The 24,516-nt window shown below is 38.0% G+C and overlaps 2 protein-coding genes across 2 annotated transcripts in view; both read right to left on the minus strand.

Moving 5' to 3' along the window:
- LOC127440636 (synaptic vesicle membrane protein VAT-1 homolog-like) overlaps window positions 1-13,651 on the minus strand; it is a 35,670-nt gene extending 22,019 nt beyond the window's left edge. Inside the window, exons 1-7 of the mRNA XM_051697362.1 lie at window positions 13,255-13,651; window positions 10,687-10,816; window positions 9,925-10,140; window positions 8,166-8,308; window positions 5,821-5,924; window positions 3,051-3,106; window positions 2,688-2,882 (exon numbers count right to left, since the gene is read on the minus strand). Coding sequence (XP_051553322.1) covers window positions 2,688-2,882; window positions 3,051-3,106; window positions 5,821-5,924; window positions 8,166-8,308; window positions 9,925-10,140; window positions 10,687-10,816; window positions 13,255-13,460 — 1,050 coding nt within the window. The 5' untranslated portion in view covers window positions 13,461-13,651. The remainder of the gene's footprint in view (window positions 1-2,687; window positions 2,883-3,050; window positions 3,107-5,820; window positions 5,925-8,165; window positions 8,309-9,924; window positions 10,141-10,686; window positions 10,817-13,254) is intronic.
- Window positions 13,652-15,619: 1,968 nt separating this feature from the next.
- bola3 (bolA family member 3) lies at window positions 15,620-20,215 on the minus strand. The gene is made up of 4 exons (XM_051697520.1): window positions 20,073-20,215; window positions 19,720-19,849; window positions 19,541-19,629; window positions 15,620-15,908 (listed from the first exon to the last, which is right to left on the minus strand). Exons 1-4 carry the CDS (start codon window positions 20,106-20,108, stop codon window positions 15,843-15,845), a joined length of 321 nt encoding a protein of 106 aa, XP_051553480.1. The 5' UTR covers window positions 20,109-20,215; the 3' UTR covers window positions 15,620-15,842.
- Window positions 20,216-24,516: the final 4,301 nt, after the last annotated feature.

Below are 24,516 nucleotides of genomic sequence, written 5' to 3' on the forward strand. Positions count from 1 at the left end.
ATAACACTATAGAATTGTAACTGTACATAAATATTTCACAATTAAAATTTTAGTGCTTTGTATTTTAGACATTTTAATTAACACAGCAACAGATCCAGTGAAAATATGTGCAGCACTGAAATGTTTAGGAAATTTACTGAAAGCTGAGTGATTGTCTTAAACATTTACATGCCATTAACAAAAGCGCCAAATTCCAACAAGAAGAGTGAAAAAAGACAAATAAACAAAAAACAAATCTGTACTTTTCTTTTACTTGGAATGTAAATGTTATGAACACTGGCAATATGGTTACTGTCTCTTTAAGAGAATCGGGCTTGAGCGCATAATACAATATTGAAAGCACTCTGCACATTTTATTTTTTTTTTGGGGGATTTTATCCCCAATTTGGAATGCCCAATTCCCAATGTGCTCTAAGTCCTCGTGGTGGCGTAGTGACTCGCCTCTGTCTGGGTGGCGGAGGACGAATCTCAGTTGTCTCCGCAACTAAGACCGTCAATCCCGCATCTTATCACGTGGCTCGTTGAGCGCGTTACCACGGAGACATAGCACGTGTGGAGGCTTCACGCTATTCTCTGCGGCATCCAAGCACAACTCACCACGCACCACACCGAGAGCGAACCACATTATAGCGACCACAAGGAGGTTACCCCATGTGGCTCTACCCTCCCTAGCAACCAGGCCAATTTTGGTTGCTTAGGAGACATGGCTGGAGTCACTCAGCATGCCCTGGATTCGAACTCGCGACTCCAGGGGTGGTAGTCAGAGCCTTTGCTTGCTGAGCTACCCAGGCCCCCCGCAGTTTGTTTTGTTGAGATTCATCTTTTGAAAGCTGTAAAGTCCCATTATTTTTGTACCGTGTTGTACTGTTGCATCTGTGTTCATTAAAGTATTCTTTTATTTTGTGACAGTAAAGAATATTATCATTCTGCACAGCAAGGAATCAGGATTTCAGAGATTAACTGATTGAGATTGAGAGACCACAGTTAGTATTGAACTTATGATGATCTGCTACCTGAAGCACGTCGTTCATCATCCATTCAGCTATAAGTTTGTGTTCTCGCTGGATCTTCCTTGATCCTACCCTCACTGTCAAGTGGAGCGTCCGTGTAATGGCGCAACAGCCAATGTTTCATCCCTCACAGCCCACTCTCTCATATGTTTTGGTGTGATACGATAAAATATGTTAGAGACTGTGTCCACTATAATGAGGAACGCAATTCTGATTCCTTAAATACTGGACGATACGGACGGTTGGTAACTGTTATGCAACACACATGACAAAGTTTATTAATCAACTTATGGACCTGTGTTGCCATCCCAATATGTGAGCGGCCCACCGGGAATTCCCCTGATCCTCCCGATTAGCCACTTCAGTCCTGATTGGCCCCTTTTTTTTTTTAAATATCCGATGGACGAGTTGAAAATGCAATCTTGAGTAGAAAATGCAAAAAATGGAAAAGGGCTGGACAGCCCACCTGTCGTCTGAAGAGCTGAGACAGCTTCTGATTACATCAAGAAATAGAGGCTGCCATGCCTGTTCCTTTATGAATGTCTTAACAGCCATGTTTTGGATAGATAGAACCAAAGGTGTAGTTCACTCAAAAAATGAAAATTCTGTCATTATTTATATACATTTATGTTGTTCCTTCTTCCGTAGAACATAAAGGGACATTCAGAACATTAGGCAAAATTTCAGCCTCAGTCACCATTCACTTTCATTGTATGGAAAAAATGCTTTGAAAGTGAATGGTGACTAAGTGTTCTACTTTTGTGCTCTATGTAAGAAAGAAAGTCATAGAGATTTGGGCTGAGTAAATAATGACAAAACTTATATTTTTAAGCTAACTATCCCTTTGAGGGCAAGATTCAAAGGGGGAAATCTCCTGCTTGACTGGTGACAGAAATCTAAAGTAAAATTTTACAAAAAACTCTGAATATAAAGAAAGTTATAGTGTTTCAGCTGTCAATTAAATTTAGTTGGCAGTTTCTATGCCTATTTTTAAAGGGCTCATAACAAAAAATAAATAAAAATGTAATCACTTTATTTTCCCCCAGAGGTCCATTCATAATTTTAATGAAGGATTCTTGCACCAAAAACCGTCATGCTTTAGTTTTTCACAACCATTTTCTTTCCTCTCTATGATATTAATAAATTAACTGAATCAATTATTTGCTACTGTACCTTTAAGACTTCTATGTAAATGCCCTCTGTTCTGATTTGCTGATCTTTTTGCATCTCTGCATAATAACACTACCAACTACCAATATACAGTAGTAGGCACTGCAAAATCTTTCAATAACAGGACTGTTTGCAAAACCTGCCTTCCATTGTGGCAGGTTCACAAAACAATCTGCCACTCAAATATGAAAACTCTTTAATCTTTCACACTCCCTCAAGTTGTTCCAAACTCCTATCACTTTCATTCTTCTTTGGAACTCAGAAAGAGATGTTAGGCAGAATGTTAGACTCAGTCACCATTCACTTTAATTGCACAGGAAAAAGATGCAATGAAAGTTAAATGGTGACTGAGACTGTCAGTCCCTAATATAATGCTTAACATCTCCTTTTGTGTTCCACTGTAAAAAAAAAAAAAAGTCATATGAATTTTGAACAACATGAAGGTGATTAAATGATGACCAAATTTTCATTTTTGGTTGAACTATCCAACAAAGCACTGCCTCTTACCTCCTCCAGTGCCCAAAGGGAATCTACAACAGGTTTAATCTTCTTTTGGTCATAGAGGGAGAGAAGTTTCTGTACTGCTGTCTTGACTTGGCTGCATCCTCCCTGCTTGAAGAGGAGGTTCAGGAGCGAGAATCCAGCCATGACTTTATTCTCCTCATAGAGTTTGATTGGGTTCACCTTCTCAACCTGCCACCACTGAGAGACAAATATGCACAGTACTACACAGCAAAGATACTGGATCACAAATCCCTTTTAAAGCATTTACAGTAAAAACAAACAAATAAACAAAACAAAAAACTGTACATCTTCAACATTTTTGTAACCATTCAATTTTTAAAAATATGAATTACAAACTGTACTCACAGATTTAGCAAAGCTGAAGAAACTTTTGGTCTCTCCTGTCACCATGTTTGATGAACCTGTAAAAATGTTGACAAAAAGTTAAAGGTATAGTTCACCCAAAAATGAAAATGCTCTCATCATTTACTCACCCTCATGCCATCCCAAATCTGTATGACTTTTTTTTTCTTCTGCAGAACACACACAATGATTTTAGAAGAATACCTTAACTTTATTGATTCATTCAATGTGAATGTGAATGGTGACCAGAACTTTGAGTGTCCAGAAATCATGTAAGGCAGCATAAAAGTAATCCATATGACTCCAGTGTTTAAATCCATATCTTCAGACACAATATGATAGGTGTGGGTGAGAAACAGATGAATATTTCAGTCCTTTTTACAATAAATGATCCTCCCTGCCCAATAGCTGGCAATGTGCACAAAGAATGCGAATCACCAAATTACAAAAGAAGAAGAACTCTTAGGAGAGCAGAAAGCACTTAGGAGGGCAGGTGAAAGTGGACATTTTTAGTAAAAAAAACAAAACAAAACAAAAAAAAACTTTCTCATCCATACCTATCATATTACTTCTGAAGACATGGAGTCGTATGGATTACTATTATGCTGTATTTATGTGCTTTTTGAAGCTCCAAATTTCTGGTCACCATTCACTTGCATTGTATGGACCTACAGAGCTGAGATATTCTTCTAAAAATCTTCATTTGTGTTCTGCTGAAGAAAGAAAGTCACACATCTGGGATAGCATGAGGGTGAGTAAATGATGAGAGCATTTTCATTTTATGTGAACTATCCCTTTAAGTTGCAACCTACCTACATGACAGGGGCAAGTTTTCACACGAGGAAGTTCTCACAAGGGCTTTATTTCAGTAACAACAAGGATTTAAGACAAAAGTTTTCTCTATGTAACACTTAGTTTAAAACCCTATTAAATTAGAAGATCATTTCAGTCAAGTGTTTCAAAACTTTTGACCGGTAGTGAATATGTATTCATGCAAGTGTCACCTATATAATGAAGGCAAATTTGAACCAAAAGGTTGAACTGCGTTCTCAGGACAAGAGTGTTTTTCATAACTCTGGTTGGGTAAAGATGTCACATGCATTTTAAAAGTTACAAATTTATTTAAATCTATTAATTACAAAATGTACATTGCCCAAAACAATGGTTTGACATTTTTGCATGTTGCTTTTTACCATTTTGCTGTTTCATGAATTTCATAACTGTTTCATAATTGTTTTACTGTTTGAATTAGGCTGAAAAGTCTATATAGGCAATCTAATGACGTCCCGCTGTGACAGCTTTACCCATATAGTGTAAAAACATGCCCCACATGTGTGCAATTTTTAACAGAATCTTTGTTAATAGTATTTTTTCCCCCTTAAATCTGTAAAGTAAAAACACAGTATAGTCTTGGCATATGAAACAATAATGAGGCCATTGCATTACATTAATAGGCTCTATCCAGCATTATAATGATTCCATAATTTTGTAATAATGTGTTCTTAAAACTAAATTTTGCATAATCTCTGCTTTGTGGTGTCCCTCCTAATTAAAGACTCCTAATAGGACAAAAAGCTAAGAGAATAGGAGTAATTAAAGTCACAGGCATTGCGCTATTATCTTTCGTGTGGATTAACCTCAATTTGCCATGAACCACTTAATGTGCGACACCTTGAATGTCGAGTGACCGCTTTCAAATCAGGGTCACAGGTCACAAATGAACATTTCAGAAAATTTCCAACACGTGGAATAAAACATGCTGCTCTTTTGGTTCTCTTCAGTAACATTTGCATAGTCATACATTGTCCAAGACTACTGTGTGATGTTATTTTAATATAGAATTATAACTTCAAAGGAATAGCCCTGTCATTCTCAAAAGTCTCAATGTTTCAATACAAGTTAAGCTCTATCAACAGCATTTATGCCATAATGTTGATTGCTACCAAAAAAATGATTTCAACTCTACAGTAACACTTACAATGGAAGTGAATGGGGCCAGTCCATAAACACTTAAAAACACACCATTTCAAATGTATAGCAACAAGACGTAAACTTTATACATATTAACGTGATTTTAGGATGATCAAATCAGGGATTTACCACCGTTACAATGTTTACCAGATTACAGGGTTTACCGGCATCACGTTGTCATGACAACTGAGGCTAGTAAGCAATTGTATCACACTAAAATTATGTTAAAACATATAATGTTTAAGTCTTGTAGCTATACTTTTAAAACGGTGTGCATTTTACTGTTTCGGGACTGGTCCCATTAACTTCCATTGTAAGTGCATTACTATAGCCACATTTTTCCCCATTTTTTTAAATAAACAAGGGACGAGTTGAAAATATTTTGTTGTGGTAATCAACATTATGCCATAAATGCTGTCGATTAAGCTTAACTTGCATTGAAACAAAACGTTCCTTTAAATTTCTGTCTTTTCCTCATACAAATGTATCATAAGTCTTCAAAACTTGGAAAAAAGCACAAGATGTGAGGACTACTTTTATGGTGCTTTTTGTCCTTTTTAATGCTTTATAACCACTGGTCGCTCAATGCTTTTCCTAAGAACAAGAGCAGTGTGAACATTCTTCAAAACATCTCCTTTAGTGTTGCACAAATGAGTACGACATGGGTGACTAAATGATGACCGAATTGTAATTTTTGAGTAAACTATTCCTTCAAAGAAAATCCTTTCATTCTTAAAAAGTTTTTTAATTGATTTACAGTAATTTACCCAATGTGAATGCTCTTTATCAGTGTGATACCAACCATAAAGAATGTAAGTTCCCATTGGCTTGAGCAGAGTAAGGCCTTTTCCTGTGTTCTCTCCACACAGACAGTCCAGAACAATATCAACTCCCTCTGGAGATATCCTGCGGCACAAAAGAGAAGCCATTAACCATCTCTTTGCTCTAAACTCTGGCCAGTTCTAGCTACAGGTCTAAACAACGGCTATAGAAGACCAAGTCCTTTAAAACTCTGGAAACCATCCAACAAAACATATTAAATCAACAACAAACACGATAATACATATGTTTTTCAGTGTCTCGTGGAAAAGTGCAACTTTGGAATGAGAGGTATGTCATTATATATGAGGACTCTAATGCTTTCCCATCTTCATCGGGCTTGGACCGCCTACAAGGCTTAACCATCAGGAGGTCTTGTGATGCCCGGGGTCCTGCCTATTGTGCAAGAGGGACCAACTTGAGACTAATTAAATTTTGCTCTACCCCTGATCCTAAGAGGAATGTGGAACCACTGTGATGATAAGAGTCCTAATCTCCTCCCTCATACTCAGTTTACTTGAATTTATTTGATGTTCACCAAAAATGCTTTTCAGCTAAATAATTTAATAGTTCTGGCAGTTAATTTAGAGAGATCAAATCAATATTATAAAACATTAATATAGAGGTAAAATAGAGTATTTTCACAAGGTAATTGGTAGTGAATGGTGGCCAGAACTTTGAAGCCTCAAAAATCACATAAAGGCAGCATAAAAGTAATCCATACGACTCCAGAGGTTAAATCCACGTCTTCAGAAGCGATGTGAAAAGTGTGGGTGAGAAACAGACCAATATTTAAGTCTTTTTTTTTTTTTTTTACTATAAATCTTCACTTTCACATTCTTCTTTTGTTTTTGGTGATTCACATTCTTTGTGCATATTCCCAACAACAGGGCAGGGAAGAGAATTTATAGGACTTAAATATTTATCTGTTTCTCTCCCACTCCTATCATATCGCATCTGAAGATATGGATTAAACCACTGGAGTCGTATGGATTACTTTTATGATGTGTGTATGTGCTATTTGGAGCTTCAAAGTTCTGGTCACCATTCACTTGCATTGTGTGGACCTACAGAGCTTAAATATTCTTCTAAAAATCTTCATTTGTGTTCTGCAGAAGAAAGAAAGTCATACACATCAGGGATGGTGTGAGGGTGAGTAAATGATGAGAGAATTTTCATTTTTGGGTGAACTATCCCTTTAAGTACCTTGATGTACAATAAATTATGCTTAAACTTTTTAAACAGCAAAATTATAATGTTACAACAATACTGTAAATGTTTTGTGAGGTAACCTAAAAATAATGTGATTTAATGTGGTAACATCTGATTTAACTGGTTTTATTCAATTAAAATATGTCATTTAATTTGACACATCTACCTGAAAAATTAGGCTACTCCAACAAAGTAATTTTTAATGGTTAGAACAAGAAATAGATCCTTGAGGTGTCAATTGCAGGTTACTACTTTTTTTCCATGTATTGCATGCAAATGTTACATTATATAAAACATATACTGTATTATATTAATTGGGAGTACATTTTAAAAAATAATAATAATTTATTTGTCAATGCAGGACAATTTAAAATGAAGTTAAGGTACAAAGATGATTAAAAATGGGGAAAATTTTAAGAGAAGTGGTGACAAGTTACATGGCCTAACACTTTCTCTTATTCATGTATATATATATATATATATATATATTTTTTTTTTATCTAACTTAAAATCTTGATTTTTTCAAATAAAAGTACATGGGCACATTACGTGTCAACTACTTACAGCACATTCATTTGCTAATCATTCAGTACCATATTGTTACCATATTAGACCATCACTATCAATGGTTCCACTATAGCTAAGGAGTTTTTGTAAGGGAAACCATTAAAACAATGGACAACATGTACAAAAGGTGCTTGATAAATGTGAAAAATTGGCATGGAAAGTGTAAGGCAACAAAACATATCATCGGCACAATAATTTATTTCTAAATTTGCTGTGATTGGCTCTGGCTTGGCCAGTTGCTGAACATTTGTATGCCTTTTGTCTTGTTGATCAGCGTTCAAAGAGGGATGTACCAGTGCCCATCCCCACAACACAACACAACACACTACTTTCCCATCTAAGCTGGGTGTTGCCATGGGGACTGGAGCCACGCAGATCTAGAGGAAGTAACTAGTGATGTTTGCCCTCTCAGGCTTGCACTGGCCTCCCTGAAAGACTCATTTTTTCTCTAATCATCTAATCCCTCCAGATCCCCATAAGTAGCCTAATTTACATATATTTTGCCCCCTAAACCAACCAAATGCCAAAACAGAATGTGTGCCTCCTTACTTTTTAACTTCTGAAACATAGTCAATGTTTCTGTCGAAGAGATGTGTCACTGAATGCTTTATGGATTCGTGTTTGAAGGGCGAGGCGGTCCCAAACACAATGACGTTAGGGACAGTGGAACAGAGTTGAGCAACAGCTTGACCCTGAAAAAAAAAAAGAGGAAAAAGTGAACAATTCTGTAAATTTTCAATGACATTTGAGCAATGGCAACTTAAAACAACATAGTAAAAAAACATAATAAATTTTTTTGACAAAAATGGGAGCAGTGCTTGCCCATGCAAAACTCAGAGCTATGGGGTTGCTAGGGTGTTCTGAGGGGTTACTTAGTGGTCCAATTTAAAAGACCCACCCCCAAATATTCCAAGATATGGTTTGCAAGTCCGATGACTAAGAAAATCAATAGCACACCTCTCCTCAGCACACCACATGATTTGAGATATCATTCATGTCCGTAGCATATGCGGGATGAATTATACACCAAAATTTAATAAAAAGGGCCCTATATTAAGAGCGTTATGCCTTAAGCGCAGTGCTATGCAATACGTCACGTGCAAATTCAGTGGGCATGGCCAATGAGTTTTGAAATTTTCGTGCAAGCATGCGCTAAGTCTAGGCGCAAGTGGGTTCGCAGAATTGCACGCACAAAGCACTAATGGTCTAGGTCAAGTGCAATTAAATTCAGAGGTTCTTCTCCGTCTACGTCTGCATCCTATTATATATTTCATTCCTAGTCAATCACCAGCAATGTAAACAAAGACAGCACATTCATAAGAAGTTGGTTGTATAAATGGACTTTATGCAATGCATTAGAAGAATAGAAATATGGACCATTTGCGTCTTACATTCTTTTACACAATAACTACATCCGTGCTGTGAACTCTCTACCGTTTTGTCTGCCATCGTTCCAGTGCTATGGTGTTTGGTGGTGAAATACTACAGAGGAAGTATGTTTCCTCCTGCCACCAGACTGCGATGTATGTTCTCTATTGGCCTGTCCCACTTGTGGTCTTGACGGTGTTACGGGACACTCAAAACATGCTTTGCTTCTCTCGCATTGTTCATTGATTTGTAATGTATATTTGTTATATGTTTCTCTTTTAACCACAGATATTATGATATTATGTTTAATATTTGTACAGCATCCTTGAGTTTTGGAAAGGTGCTATACAAAATAAACTTATTATTATCATCTGCTGGTGGAATGCCCAAACTGCAAATGCAGGAACTGAGTTTAGACTTTGCGCCGAGATTAGATGTGCTTCTCAGACACGCAAATAGCGCTTTGTGACACTTCATTAACGCACAATACACTCACAGACAGTGCAAACACTCCTACTCATGCCCACTTGTGCTTTGCGTTGGAACGAAAATTGGATAAGATGTAGGGCACGGTCTTTGCACTGCACCTAGCACGCTTGTGAAAATAGAGCTCTAGTAATCATGTCAAGCCAGAGCATGAATCACTATTTGAGCACTTCCAAATAAAAGCCATATGTTGAGTCTGTTTTCACTACATTGCAAAGATCATTCTAAAAAAACCTTTGCTTAGCTTGGAAAGATGTCTTAAACTCAGTAATGAATATGGGATCACTACAGATCAAAATGAATAACTGCACCCAAATCAACTATTTTTGCATAAGTTAAAATATACATAACTTCACTAACTGGCGTTTCAAATATCTTATATGATGTAGTTATTTTTGGTCTGCTACTTTGAAGTTCACTTTCTAAACCCTAACCCTCAAAGCAACAGACTTACCACCCCACCTCCTGCTGAGTGAACTAATACAGACATCCCCTCCCGGAGATTGGCCACTTCAAACAGCATCATATAGGCAGCCACAAAGTTCATGGAGAAGGCAGCCGCCTCTGGGAATGTCATGTCATCTGGGATCTTATAGACGAAATCCAGCGGTGTGCACACCACTTCTGCCCAGGCATTGTAATTTACAAATGCCATCACTCTGTCTCCTATCTGAAAGGAGGCAAAACAATTCTTTTAAACAGACTATTTTTTAGTAAAGTCATATAAAGAATATGACTATTGTATATTGTCATATACTAAGAATATTGTTACTAGTACATAATATTCAAAAGTGGTCCAGGATTATGTATTTTTTCCCAACTGATGGCTCCTATTAGGGACGCATATATCGATGACTGTATCAGTACCCATTAATATTATTTATTTTTTTCATTATTGGTATCGGTCTGAATAGGTTGTTATTGAAAGAAGATAATAAAAGGGCTTATTATTTTCTAATGTAAACAGTTAACTCCATATGATTGTCAAGTCACAAAGCACTAAACTTATTATCCATCATATCTATCGTACGCTTAACCTGATTGAAAATACGATTGACACTTCATTGTGTACGGTGTTTTTAATATTAGCCATCATATATGTTATTTGCCATATTAAATACATTTTCAGCAATCGGTCAAAATTTCTATTTTGGTGCACACCTAGTTCCACTTGAAGCATCATTATCAGCCATGAACACAACATGTTTAAACATACCTCAAACCCTTTGGTGTTTTCTCCCATTGCCTCCACTATCCCTGAACACTCAAATCCAGGCACAAGAGGAGTTTTGGGAGGATTATCAATATTTCCTTGACGAACCATTAGATCTAGAAAGTTCAGCCCACTGTAAAAATTGAACGTTAGTGTCAACATAAACATTTCATCAAATAATGTCTGATTTCGCCTAACAAAGCCCACGTGTGCTATATCAGGCAATCCACATGGATTTTTTAAATAAAATACTTCACCTACATTATATATGAATATTAAATGTACATTATAATATTTAATCGTATTGGGGGTAGGGGGGCTTTGTTCATTAGTCTATCTGTAGGCTGTTTACAGTTTCAAAGCAAGTAATGTAACAAATTATAACGCATTAAAATAGAATTGCAATTAGGATTTCGACTCGGAACAATCCATTATTTAATATGTAATGTTTCCAGCAATTTGTACCATGTTTCCACAACCAGGGTTGGGGAGTAACGGAATACATGTAACAAGATTACACATTTAAAATACTAAATATAAGTAACTGTATTCCACTACAGTTACAATTTAAATCATTGGTAATTAGAATACAGTACATTCAAAAAGTATTTTGATTACTGAAGAGATTACTTTGCATTTTATTGTCATTTGTTTCATTTAATATTTAGTCCTTTCAGATGGAAAACATTTATCCATATAAATTATACGATCCAAAGTGCATTTGAACAGCAGTGAAACACTTTCTTATGATGTGTTACATTCATACGAGCAGACAGAGAAGTAAGTTTGAAGTAAGTTTGGAGCAGAAGAAATAGAAATAAACCTTGTGTAAATTGTCAGCTTTACGCTAAGCTAAAATGCTATTTCTAGCCATTTTACATGCACATGTTACCAGGCACGATCATATTTTTTTATCAAGAAAATTCACGTTGGATCATAATTTCTTTTTTCTAGTAAGACCTTTGATATTAGGGCAAAAATCTTATTCTTTTTTTGGGGGATTTTTCCCCTTTTTCTCCCAATTTGGAATGCCCAATTCCCAATGAGCTTTTAAGTCCTCGTGGTAATGTAGTGAATCGCCTCAGTCCGGGTGGCGGAGGACGAATCCCAGTTGCCCCCACGTCTGAGATCGTCAACCCGTGAATCTTATCACGTGGCTTGTTGAGCGTGTTGCCACGGAGACATAGCGCGTGTGGAGGCTTCACGCCATCCACTGTGGCAGCCACGCTCATCTCACCACGTGCCCTACCGAGAATGAACCACATTACAGTGATCACAAGGAGGTTACCCCATGTGACTCTACCCTCCCTAGCAACCGGGCCAATTTGGTTGCTTAGGAGACCTGGCTGGAGTCTCTCAGCACGCCCTGGGATTCGAGCTAGCGAACTCCAGGGGTGGTAGCCAGCGTTTTTTCCACTGAGCAACCCAGGCCCCCCAAAAATCGTATTCTTGATAATAATTTTTGTATTGTTTTCCTGTAACAATATCTAAAAATCCTTAAAACAAGATCAATTTGATTTATCTTGTTTTAGAAACAACACTGCATAAGATATTTAGGTTTTTCAGAGAATGTATTTTTAACGTGTGTATTTTAACATTAGAGTTTTTATAGTCAAAACAAGTGAAAAAATTTACCAGTGCTGAAGAAGTAATCCAAAGTATTTAGAATACGTTACTGATCTTGAGTAACGGAATACATTACAAATAACATTTTACAGCATGTATTCTGTAATCTGTAGTGGAATACATTTCAAAAGTAACCCTCCCCAACAACAAAAGTTTAAATGTCCCAAGAGCAGCCAAGCAAGAATCAACTACATGAGAGCAAGGGCACAGATTTGGCTGGAGCATTGTGGGGGTTGCAGCTTGAAGCATTTACCCATGTTTCCATTGATCGCAGGGGTTACCTCCCCCTATTCCCCCCAGAAGCTACGCCCTTGCATGAGAGGCAAAGAGTGTTTTCTACATGTTATCACAAAATAAATAAGTATAAGTATTGCTTTATTTAAATTATTTATGTGTCATAAACCCAAAGCGGTAACACTTTACAATAAGGTTCCATTTGTTAGTAAACACGAACTAACAATGAACAAGACTTTTACAGCATTTAGTCATATTTATTTTAATTTCAACATATACTAATATATTTTTTACAACAAAAATAGCATTTGTTAGCATTAGTTAATGCACTATGAACTACAATAATGAACAATTGTATTTTTTTATTAACTAACATATGTTCATGATACCTAATGCATTAAAAAGCAAACATGAAAAAGTATTGAGCGTTACATTGCAACAAACGGGATGTTTTGAAATCTCTGCAATCGCACATACTACGCAGAGGTTTAACACAGACACAGGAAAAATATAAAGATGTATTTCACTTTTGCATTATGCTAAAGAGAAAATCCCCAAAATGCATATACTGTTTTAAATCCTAAATGAAATCAGTAATATGGATATTACGTGAAGACACCTGTTCGTCTTGCCTCTATTCCTGCTGCTGTTCCCAGTTGCGCATCACGGTTCGCAGCATAAATGAGGGAATATTTAGGCTGAAATATTTACCATGCTTTCACGCGAATCTTGACTTCTCCTTCTTGAGGCTCTGGCATGGGTTTCTTGGTGACTTTGAGTTTGTTCAGACCACCAAAGCCTGTCAACATCACAGCCCGCATTTCTTTCAAATCCACCGAAGAAACGGGATCCTCCGGCTCCTTCTTGTCCAGTATTTGCTCACTTTCCTCTGCCATCTCCGTCCCTTCCTTTGCCATGCCTGGTGAACTGCCTCTATCGAAGCACTCCTGGATACTGCGCTCTCTTTCGGACTACTGCCGCATTGTGCACTAGTCATGTCCGAATCTCGGACGAATCGTTCTTCAGAATCGGTTCTGTTCAGTGACTCGCTCGAACGGATTCGCACAGCGTTTGTAAATCACTCGACTACAAGTGAGAACGCCTGGGAACGCACCAAACACGAGTATGAAAACGAGGCTGAGGGATAAAATACAGCCTGTTCAAGGGGCTGTAGCCAACTGTTGTTTAAATTGGTAAAAAATTGTCTTTTGACAGAATACTCCAAAAACCAGGAATTGTGAAAATTAGATGTGACCTAGGAACTTAATACAGACTCCTTTTTATTCCCCTCAAATTCAAATATGGCACGCTGTGTAGTGATCAACAGCAGCAACAGTAAATCCCAAAGTATACTTCTTTTTTGACGCAAACGCTTGAGGCCCATGCATACTTCGTTTTTCTGTGTTCCGTATCGAATCGCACCTGGTCGACCACGTTGCCTTTCAAAGTATACTCTTTTGACCGCGAACATAATATGAACGCGTTCAACACATGCCTACAACAACAGCCTTGTGATACTCTTTTAGTACAGTCAACGGCAGGCGCATGCGATGACGAGCATTAACGAGTACTGTCCGCGTGTCGAGAAAATCTGGGCCGTACGAGGACAGTCCGCGAAGACTGTGCTGATGACAAAATTTGCCTTTGTCTACTGATGATTAGCGGTGATTAAATCTAGCACTTCTTCGTGACAGCAAACAGGTCAACTGAGAATGTCGCCCCCTTGTGGACCCACTTATATAGTGCAAATAATTCCAGGCGCATGCGCATTCTGCACGTTTAGAGTATGCGCAGTTAAGGCCAAAGTATACTTCGGTTGTCCGGGTTGCTGATTGCCTCACGCACAGTATGTATGATGCAAATTTTGTTGTCTGCGCGGACTTAACGTGCGCGGCCCAGAAATTCTCGACACGTGGACAGTTCTTGTCTGTGCACATTGACTGAACTAAAAGAGTTTCACAAAGCAGTTGTACTAGGCATGTGTCGAACGCATTCATATTTGCTTGCAGTCAGAAGAATATACTGTACTTTGAGAGGGAATGCAGTCAACCGGATTCAATTCGAACCGGAATGAACAAGTTCTCGGGCCTTAAAGCGGATGTCATTTTTTGCACCACTAGCACCACCAAACGGAATTGCAAAAATAAATGTTGTTTTTAAAACAGATGTCTGAATATGCCGCCACGTCTACCGTTGGTCAAACAAAGAGATAGTTGGGGCGGGACTAAGTGGGTCGCTCAAAACAAACTTCTTAGCGCGACAGAAACAGCGTTTATAGTTTTTTTTTAGAAAATTAACCTATGAATGGCCTACCAATAGTTGTCTCAGAAAAAGTTACATACTTCAGCTTTAAGAGTTTGCTTCAAAACCGAAGAATACTTGGGACTTAAAATCGGGCTGCATGCGTTCAGTGCTCGAGCACTCTGCCGATGACAAAATTTGCATCATTCGTCCTGTACACAGACGCCTAGAGATCACGTTTGACCAAAGTATACTTTTGGCTTAAGGCGTAAAATGCCACCGGGACTTCTAAGAACACTTTTGAGTGATGACTTAACTGAATACGTTTTTTAACCAATTATTGAAACGAACTGTCTGAACGAATTGACTCGCTAAAATGAATCAGACTTCTCAGCATCCTGATGAGCAGGGCATCATCTTGTGTAACTTACAGTACTTGAACACTATTATAAAACTAGTAAAAACCAACATGGGAATAATATGCAAGATACCTGAAGGGAAGGAGGCTTTCACAAGAAAACGTTCACAAATTTGTTCTATTATTTAAGATCTTAACTGCACTTGTTGGACACACAAGTCAAAAATGCCATGTGTATTTGTTACTGTGTAAAACACCACGAAAACGACATCTGGTGGTGAAAGCAAATTCTGCTTTCTTCACAATCCATAAATAACATGCATTGCATTTGGTCTTTAAAAAGCAATGAAACACTGACATATTTGATAATAATGCCTGAGTTTGTCACACAATACATTAGGCTTGTGCCACACAAGTTAACAGAGAAATGGGCAGTGATATAATTTAATGGCTTTCAATGAAAAATTCTTACACACTCTCATTTACAGGGCAAAAACACAGTTATTTTATTTTGTGCGTATTACAGGATTTGTGGAACATATCCATTCATAAAATATATAAAGCATTTCCCTGCCATCAAACACTATTATAAATCTGTATAATTTAACCAAAAAAAAAAAAGACAGAGTGAAGTGCGTAATATATAGTTTCAGTGAGACAACACTGACAAACATGAGGTGAAAATGATGCAAAGAATAATTTACTTTCCAGGAACATCAGTGAATATGCGTAGACCGTGCATGGCTTTAATTTCATCTTTAAGAGCCTGTTGAACAACAAAGCATAGATTATAATTTACACTGGCTATTGCTGTAATGACACGAAGTGAAATCTGCACTAAATACAATTAGTCAAACAAACATTAGTCATTAGAAAATAAGACTATTTATGCTTCCGTTTTGGGTGGTTGATGTGACATTTCAAGCAGTGACAGCAATGTGACATGCTATACTTCATCTAAACTACAGTGCATCCGGAAAGTATTCACAGCGCTTCACTTTTTCCACATTTTGTTATGTTACAGCCTTATTCCAAAATGGATTAAATTCATTATTTTCCTCAAAATTCTACAAACAATACCCCATAATGACAACATGAAAGAAGTTTGTTTGAAATCTTTGCAAATATATTAAAAATAAAAAACGAAAAAAATCACATGTACATAAGTATTCACAGCCTTTGTTCAATACTTTGTTGAAGCACCTTTGGCACCAATTACAGCCTCAAGTCTTTTTGAGTATGATGCTACAAGCTTGGCACACCTATTTTTGGGCAGTTCCTCCCATTCTTCTTTGCAGGACCTCTCAAGCTCCATCAGGTTGGATGGGGAGCGTCGGTGCACAGCCATTTTCAGATCTCTCCAGAGATGTTCAATCGGGTTCAAGTCTGGGCTCTGGCTGGGCCACTCAAGGACATTCACAGAGTTGTCCCGGAGCCACTCCTTTGTTATCTTGGCTGTGTGCTTAGGGTCGTTGTCCTGTTGGAAGATGAACCCTCGCCCCAGTCTGAGGTCCAGAGCGCTCTGGAGCAGGTTTTCATCAAGGATGTCTCTGTACATTGCTGCATTCATCTTTCCCTCGATCCTGACTAGTCTCCCAGTTCCTGCCACTGAAAAACATCCCCACAGCATGATGCTGCCACCACCATGCTTCACTGTAGGGATGGTATTGGCCAGGTGATGAGAGGTGCCTGGTTTCCTCCAGACATGACGCTTGCCATTCAGGCCAAAGAGTTCAATCTTTGTTTCACATGGTCTGAGAGTCCTTCAGGTGCCTTTTGGCAAACTCCAGGCGGGCTGTCACGTGCCTTTTACTGAGGAGTGGCTTCCGTCTGGCCACTCTACCATACAGGCCTGATTGGTGGAGTGCTGCAGAGATAGTTGTTCTTCTGGAAGTTTCTCCTCTCTCCACAGAGAAACGCTGGAGCTCTGTCAGAGTGACCATCGGGTTCTTGGTCACCTCCCTAAGGCCCTTCTCCCCCGATCGCTCAGTTTGGCCAGGCGGCCAGCTCTAGGAAGAGTCCTGGTGGTTCCAAACTTCTCCCATTTATGGATGATAGAGGCCACTGTGCTCATTGGGACCTTCAATGCTGCAGACATTTTTCTGTACCCTTCCCCAGATCTGTGCCTCGATACAATCCTGTCTCGGAGGTCTACAGACAATTCCTTGGACTTCATGGCTTGGTTTGTGCTCTGACATGCACTGTTAACTATGGGACCTTATATAGACAGGTGTGTGTGCCTTTCCAAATCATGTCAAATCAACTGAATTTACCACAGGTGGACTCCAATCAAGTTGTAGAAACATCTCAAGGATGATCAGTGGAAACAGGATGCACTTGAGCTCAATTTCGAGTGTCATGGCAAAGGCTGTGAATACTTATGTACATGTGATTTTTTTTTCTTTAACAATTTTGCAAAGATTTCAAACAAACTTCTTTCACATTGTCATTATGGGGTATTGTTTGTAGAATTTTGAGGAAAATAATGAATTTAATCCATTTTGGAATAAGGCTGTAACATAACAAAATGTGGATAAAGTGAGGCGCTGTGAATACTTTCCGGATGCACTGTATTTTAAACAATATTTTTCCCAATATGAACAATATTATTTCTCTATAATTATTATTAATGCAGTTATTATGTCCTCATGTTAGAGAGACTACATGGAATATTTTGTACATTTAAAATGACAAATTAATTTGCCACATTGCAGGACCATTAAAGTGAACTGCAAAATTGTGATTAAAATGGTGAAAAACCTGAAAGAAATGGTCAATGCATCAGAACACTTCCCCTAAAAAAATTATTATAAATGTAACCTAAAACCTGAAACAAATCATTTATTCAACAGACAATTCATAGATGCCCTATTTAGCATGGTTTTATTATGGTTTATTACAATATTCGGCTGAATTTAACTCTTGCTTTGAGTTCACTCAAAAATGAAAATTCTCATCATTTACTCACCATAATCAATCAACATAAACATATGATTTTTTTTTTCTCTTCTGCAGAACACAAACACAGATTTTTAGAAGAATATCTCAGCTCTGTAGGTCCATTCAATACAAGTCACTGGTGGCCAGAATTTTTAAGGTCCAAAAATCACATAAAGGCAGCATAAAAGTAATCCATACGACTCCAGGTGTTAAATCCATAACTTCAGAAGCGATCCAATACATTTTGGGTGAGAACAGTCCTAAATGTAACTTATTTTTCACTGTACATCTTAACATTGCAGTCTCAGCTCAATCATGATTTCAAGCTTGATTATACGAGTTAAATTTTGGTCTGTTGTTCTCACCCAAAACCGAATGGAGATACAGTATATAGGGCACAAATGATCTAAAGGGGATGGCGGCTTTACAGTAGGGATGTGCACAAATAGTCAGCATTAGTTTAAATGTTCAAAACGCCACTATTCGAATACCAAAATCCCTATTTGGTTATTCTACACGTGCAATAGAGGTCTTGAACAAGACCCAAACTCGATGTGTTCTGACAAACCGTTGGGATTTTCCATCCAGGTTTGGGTACTTTTTTCAAGTACTGGGCTAGTTAGGGGCTGTTCAAACATGGTTTTGTGTGCATCTGCGCTGTTTTTCTATATACTGTTAACACGCGCTGGATGGACGTCTCTGACTGTTGAGCTGAATCTCACTGATTTTTCATTTTTATAAACGCATCTCGAAACACCTGCGTTGTCAGTCATGTGATCATGCGAAAATCAAGTCTTTAAGTCCTGACGGCGAAAATTAGGAGCCTCCAACTTGCGCGTTCTCAACAAAGTGTGTGCGTGACGCAGAAGCAGCTGTGAAGTTTGAGCGAAGTTGTTCGGAGGGAAGGTTGAATGACACTCTTTTGGGGTGAAAAATGCTCATCAAGAATGCACCGGACAGCACATTGTCGATAACATGAATCACCGATGACATATTAACACTTTTGAATGTCTGTTTATGTATTATGCTATTTAGGCTTATAGCTCACTGTGCACTTTAATAGCTGACATTTTGAGTAGTGTTTAAAGAAATTCCATTGCATTAAAAGTAATTTATTCCCAGCGTTCCGACTCCCTGACGAAGAACCGAATAACCGTTTGAGAAACCTTGCGGTTAACCGAATGTGAAAAGCTGTAACCGTGCACATCCCTAGATTCAACCAATGGAGTCGTACAGATTACTTTTATGCTGTCTTCATGTGTTTTTTGAGCTTCAAAGTTCTGGTCACCATTCACTTGCATTGTATGGGCCAACAGAGCGGAGATATTCTTCTAAAAATCTTCATTTGTGTTCTGCAGAAGTCAGTCAGTCAAATCTGGGATGGCCTGAGGGTGAGTAAATGATAAGAGAAATTTCATTTTTGGGTGAACTATCCCTTTAATACATCATTTGACCTACCTGGTTTACTAATTGGTGCTGTTGAACTGTTCTCTTTCCTCTAAATTCATCAGATTCGATGTGTATTTCATACATTGCACCACAACCTCCTGAAATGGACACAAATAATTTACAGCACATTACACGATTGTTTAAACCCCAAATAAGGTCTAGACGCTTCTTTCTCTGATAGGACTCACCGGATATATCCACAACTTTGAGCGACGAAGCGTGAGGAAACTTCTCTTGTAATATTCGTGTGATCCGTGTCTCTCCATCAGTATGACTGGATGCAAACCGCGCTATAATATTTCTACACAACACGTGAGTCTATGGAAACAGGGATAGATGTGAACTGAAAACAGACATAAATGTAACAATTATGACATTTTGGCTGACATTTGACAAAGTGACAGCACAGCAGTTAAACATGGGTACACAAACTAATTTCTCATGCAACACACTCAATGCAATCTCTCATATCGACAACTGTCGTCTTGGCGTGCAAACTTTATTGCAAAACTCCTGTTATAAATCATGACAACATTCATACTTTTACGTTGAGTCTGACGGCTCTGAGAAGAGACATTTTGGTGGCGAAGCAGTTATCGATTCAGGTGAATGGAAAAATATTGTGCTCAAAACAAGCTTGACAAAGTCATGCCCCGTCCCGTTTCAGCGTTTGTCTCGGAAATATGACGTCACTAGGATCGGGAACGCGCCTGAGAGAATTTAGCGCCCCCTTGTGATGACTAGAATGTTCATGATTACTGAGGAGTCACGTAAGAAACTACGGTGGCCAAGGGGTGCACAGCGCAGCAAAATTAGCAAAGCAAATATAATTTGAAAACACTAATAAACGACATCACAACAATATTAAGCCACAACACAATTAAATTAATCCTTTGCTTTTCTGATATTAGTGTTCAGGTGCCGGTTGCACCAGCTATACGTAAGTTACAACTCAGCCTAGTTGTGGCGTAAATGGGCACCAAGTCACAACTACTAAATATGTGAGCGTTGCACCATTAAACTTAGGTAGAACGTAACCCTACATATAAACTAAATATTTATGGAAGACTCCGGCCAGGAGCAACTGATGGAATAAAAAAAGCAGACTCATTAAATTACATCAATAAACTCATGTTTTGGTTGACAGGCTTCAGTTCTTTCGACATATATGATGATGTTGGGATTTACACTCATTTACATTTACAAGAGAGAGAGAAAAAAGTACTTTTAAGTGGCTCTTCAGCATGAAACTGTTCTAACGGTGCAGTTTTCAGGGTGCGTCGCCCAGTGTCAAGTTTCAACACATTCATATATATATATATAGGATATTAAAATGAATAAATGTCTATTTTTAGTATTTATTTATCACCCCTTATTTATTTTAGATACTGTTCCTATATATTGTTATTTACACAGGACAAATATACTATTTATCAAATCGTGTAATGGCGCCGCGGATGGCCGCCTCGGTGTGGAGTGCTACAATTGTTTTGTTGTTTTTGTTTGTTTGTCCTGTGTTTAGTCATCTTTTTCCAGTCAGTTTTACCAGAGACGAACAGCTGAATATTCGACAGCTTATACCAGACAGTCTTTTCCCGGTTTTTGAATATTTAGACGTTTTGCTAGACATTTTAGTTGGAGGCGCGGCTTTGATGTTCAGGAGATGCAGGCGAGGGAGACGAGCAGGCACGCTGGTCAAACTCCGTGGGGCTTTCGAACAACGCTGCCAAGCATTCATCTTGCAAATCTCTGCTCTCTCCCTAACAAAACGGACAAACTACATCTCCTCACCCACACAAACAAGGACTTTTCAACCTCTGCTGCCTTGTGCTTCACAGAAACCTGGCTGAGTGAAGCCATTCAAGGGTTGAACATCAACCGTAACAAGATCAAACTGAAGTTCACAGCTTTTTAACACTTCTGTGTACAAATCTCAAGGCTGCTTATTGGATCAATACAAGTAAACATCATATTATGTGACTACGCATTACTTTACAGAGAGCTTACGACCAACTAGTTAAGTCTTGCCTTAAGAACAGGTGGTGCAACCAAATTAAGGACTGACTTAATATGAACTTTACGCCTCAACTTAAGTGAGACTTTACGCAACCCTACCCAGGGCCGTAACCAGGGTTTGAAAATTATTGAGGTCCACGGTGAGGTGTCAAGTCTTTTACCAACATTACACCTACAAACGCAACATATTCTATACATAAAAATTAAATATAAAATTAAAGGACAGAAACCAATAATAATACTGAAATTATTTTTTAATCGCAAATGCAGTTAACAATACTGAACTTTTGTCACATAGAAATGCACATTTGATAATAAAGCATTGATTTTAAGTTGGGCAGCAAAAGTTACTCATATTAACTACAGAAAAATCAGCTAAAGTTAATTAACAACTAATTTATCTAGGGCTATGTTATCTCTGTTACATATTAATATTATCCAAAACAATCAATTATTTTCCTTTTGCCGGACTCTTAATTATTTAAAGGTGCACTCAGTAACTTTTTCCCCTTTAAAAAAGTTTTACCCCTGAAGAAATTAATTATAATTTTGCAACATATGTTTAAAATCATGACCACTCACATGAGATGAGGACTGTAGTCATATCAGTAACCTTATAAAAGCTGTTTTATTCTACATGGGGCAGGGGCGCCCTCATGGGGGCTGCCATTTTAGAATCACATGACCAGCTGAATAGTACTCGCTTAATCTCAGTAACCGTCTTGTTATTGGACACTTTCACTCTTGGATTAAATTAATCATGGCTGATTGTGAATAGTGAATTTCTACAATGGCATCTGTAACTGAAAACTGTTGATTTTGAATTATGCTGCATCCACACCACTAGGTGTCACTGTCCAAGTCCAAGATGACACAAACAAAAGGTTACTGAGTGTAGCTACCTTTAATTCACCTTTTTCAATTAAAGTTCATTAGAACTAAACATATTTACAAATCTCACAGCCTTAATTCATGAGTGTCCAGGCTTTAAAGCTTTTCTGTTCAAATCTGCTTTGTAGTTGCCTTTATGACAATTTACCATTGTCTGTGCATAGTATCCAGAGTTTAACTATGGTATTAATAAGATCATGATAATCACAGGTAAAAAAAAAAAAACTCTATGGAATCTGTAACAAAAAACAATATCCTATACACATGTAGAAATAATAAAAACAACCTCCGTAAAAGTGACTTTTATTGTCTTAATATACAATATTTAATATTTTTTTAGGCTAATAATATTAACATTTATTATAAATATATACACTATTTCTGGGGCAAAATACCATAGTTACTACTACAGTTAATGTTACTACAGTAACTGTCAGGTATATTTCTATAAGGGTGCTGATTTGTGGAATGAAAGCCTGTAATTACCATTTTAAATGAAACAATGTTTTCCTGTTTACCTCATCACTGTAGTTTAATATGATGGCTGTTTAATCTTGTTTCAACTAGCTTCAGCACAGAGCCTTTAAGTGTCTCATATCAGATGGGTTTATAACAGAGAATTCTGTGTCAAATTCAAATGGGTCGCACGCGACTCGTACTGTGTTAACCTCGGGACAGCACATGGCAAGCGCAGAGCAGGTTCGTCAGATTAGTGAAACCGTCCCGCTTTTACTCTGCTCTGCCCGCAGGTAGCTTCAGGTAGCGCCATTTCGTCACATTCTTGTAGTATTTTCACTAAAGAATCCATCCAACTGTCCAAACTAAATTATACATGCATGCAGACACTCAAAGGAGTTATCAACCACTTATTTTTTTTTTTATTTAGTTGAAATTTATTTTTTAATAAGAACAATTTACCGAGGTCCAGACCTAGCTGGCTACGGTCATGTTAGTGTTGTGTTGTGGCCTTTTCATTGTGTTTTTAGCTTTTATTTGCCTTGCTAATTTTATTGCGTTGTGCATACCGGGGCCACCGTAAGAAACAGTGCCACGAATATAACAGAAAGCAGAGATGCATTTTTAACAGTTGAAGTTCTTTCTAACTTGACGTTCAAGTTAGCGCAACTTGGCGCAATGGTCAAAGATGTTTGTCTAGACTAGACACCGCAACAAAAATGTGAATGGCCCCTTGCAGATAGTTTTGTATATCACACTGCAGGCCCGGACTGACCATCGGGATCACCGGGGGAAATCCCGGTGGCCAGGCGACTGATTTGGCCCGCTGTCCCACTTATTATTTATTTATTTAATTATTCATTATTATTTTATATTATTGCCTGCCTGATGCACTCAAGTGATTTCTGAATTTGCTATGCATTAGTAAATCGATAATAAATCATGAATCCGCTAGTCACCCTTAAATGGGCCATACCATTGACATTGCCTGAGCGGTTGAAAAAAAAACCCTCCTTCAAGGATGCGCATTCATTCAGTGTATGGACAAAGCGCAGCTAACATAAGTGCCTAAATGCTTGTGCACAGTTCAGTTTAATGATTAAGTTTACCCTCTTTAACTTAACGCTGTTGATCCGAATGTATGAAGCAACTGTACGCTGAAATAACATAAAATAAACAAAAAATAACTGAAATGAGAAAGCGCGTTTACCTGTCAATCAGATGTGCATGGAAATTGCGTGAATCATCATTGGCCACAGTAGGAAGAAAAAGAAAGAAACAAAGCTGTAGTGTTTTAATTGAGATTAAAATAGAATGAAATTAAGAATAATGAATAAAATTGTAACAAGGTTCAATGAATGAGGAAGTTGGAGATGGTGATTCCAACTCAGGTAAGTCACTCTTTATTCTCATCAACATAAACACGTTCGCATCAGGCTTAAGGTTGAAGCTTCACAGGGCAAAACAAATATGGCTATGGCCAACACACAATTAGATTCAGGTGTCTCTCTCAGTCACACGCACACACACAGCTTTGCGACGTCTGTTTCTCTCTCTCTCACTCTATGGACTGGACACCTTTTTATTTCCCCCGTCTCTCACTGTTGTCTCTCAGTTGAAAA

This window comes from Myxocyprinus asiaticus, chromosome 1 (genome assembly GCF_019703515.2).
Source record: "Myxocyprinus asiaticus isolate MX2 ecotype Aquarium Trade chromosome 1, UBuf_Myxa_2, whole genome shotgun sequence".
Lineage (NCBI taxonomy): Eukaryota > Metazoa > Chordata > Actinopteri > Cypriniformes > Catostomidae > Myxocyprinus > Myxocyprinus asiaticus.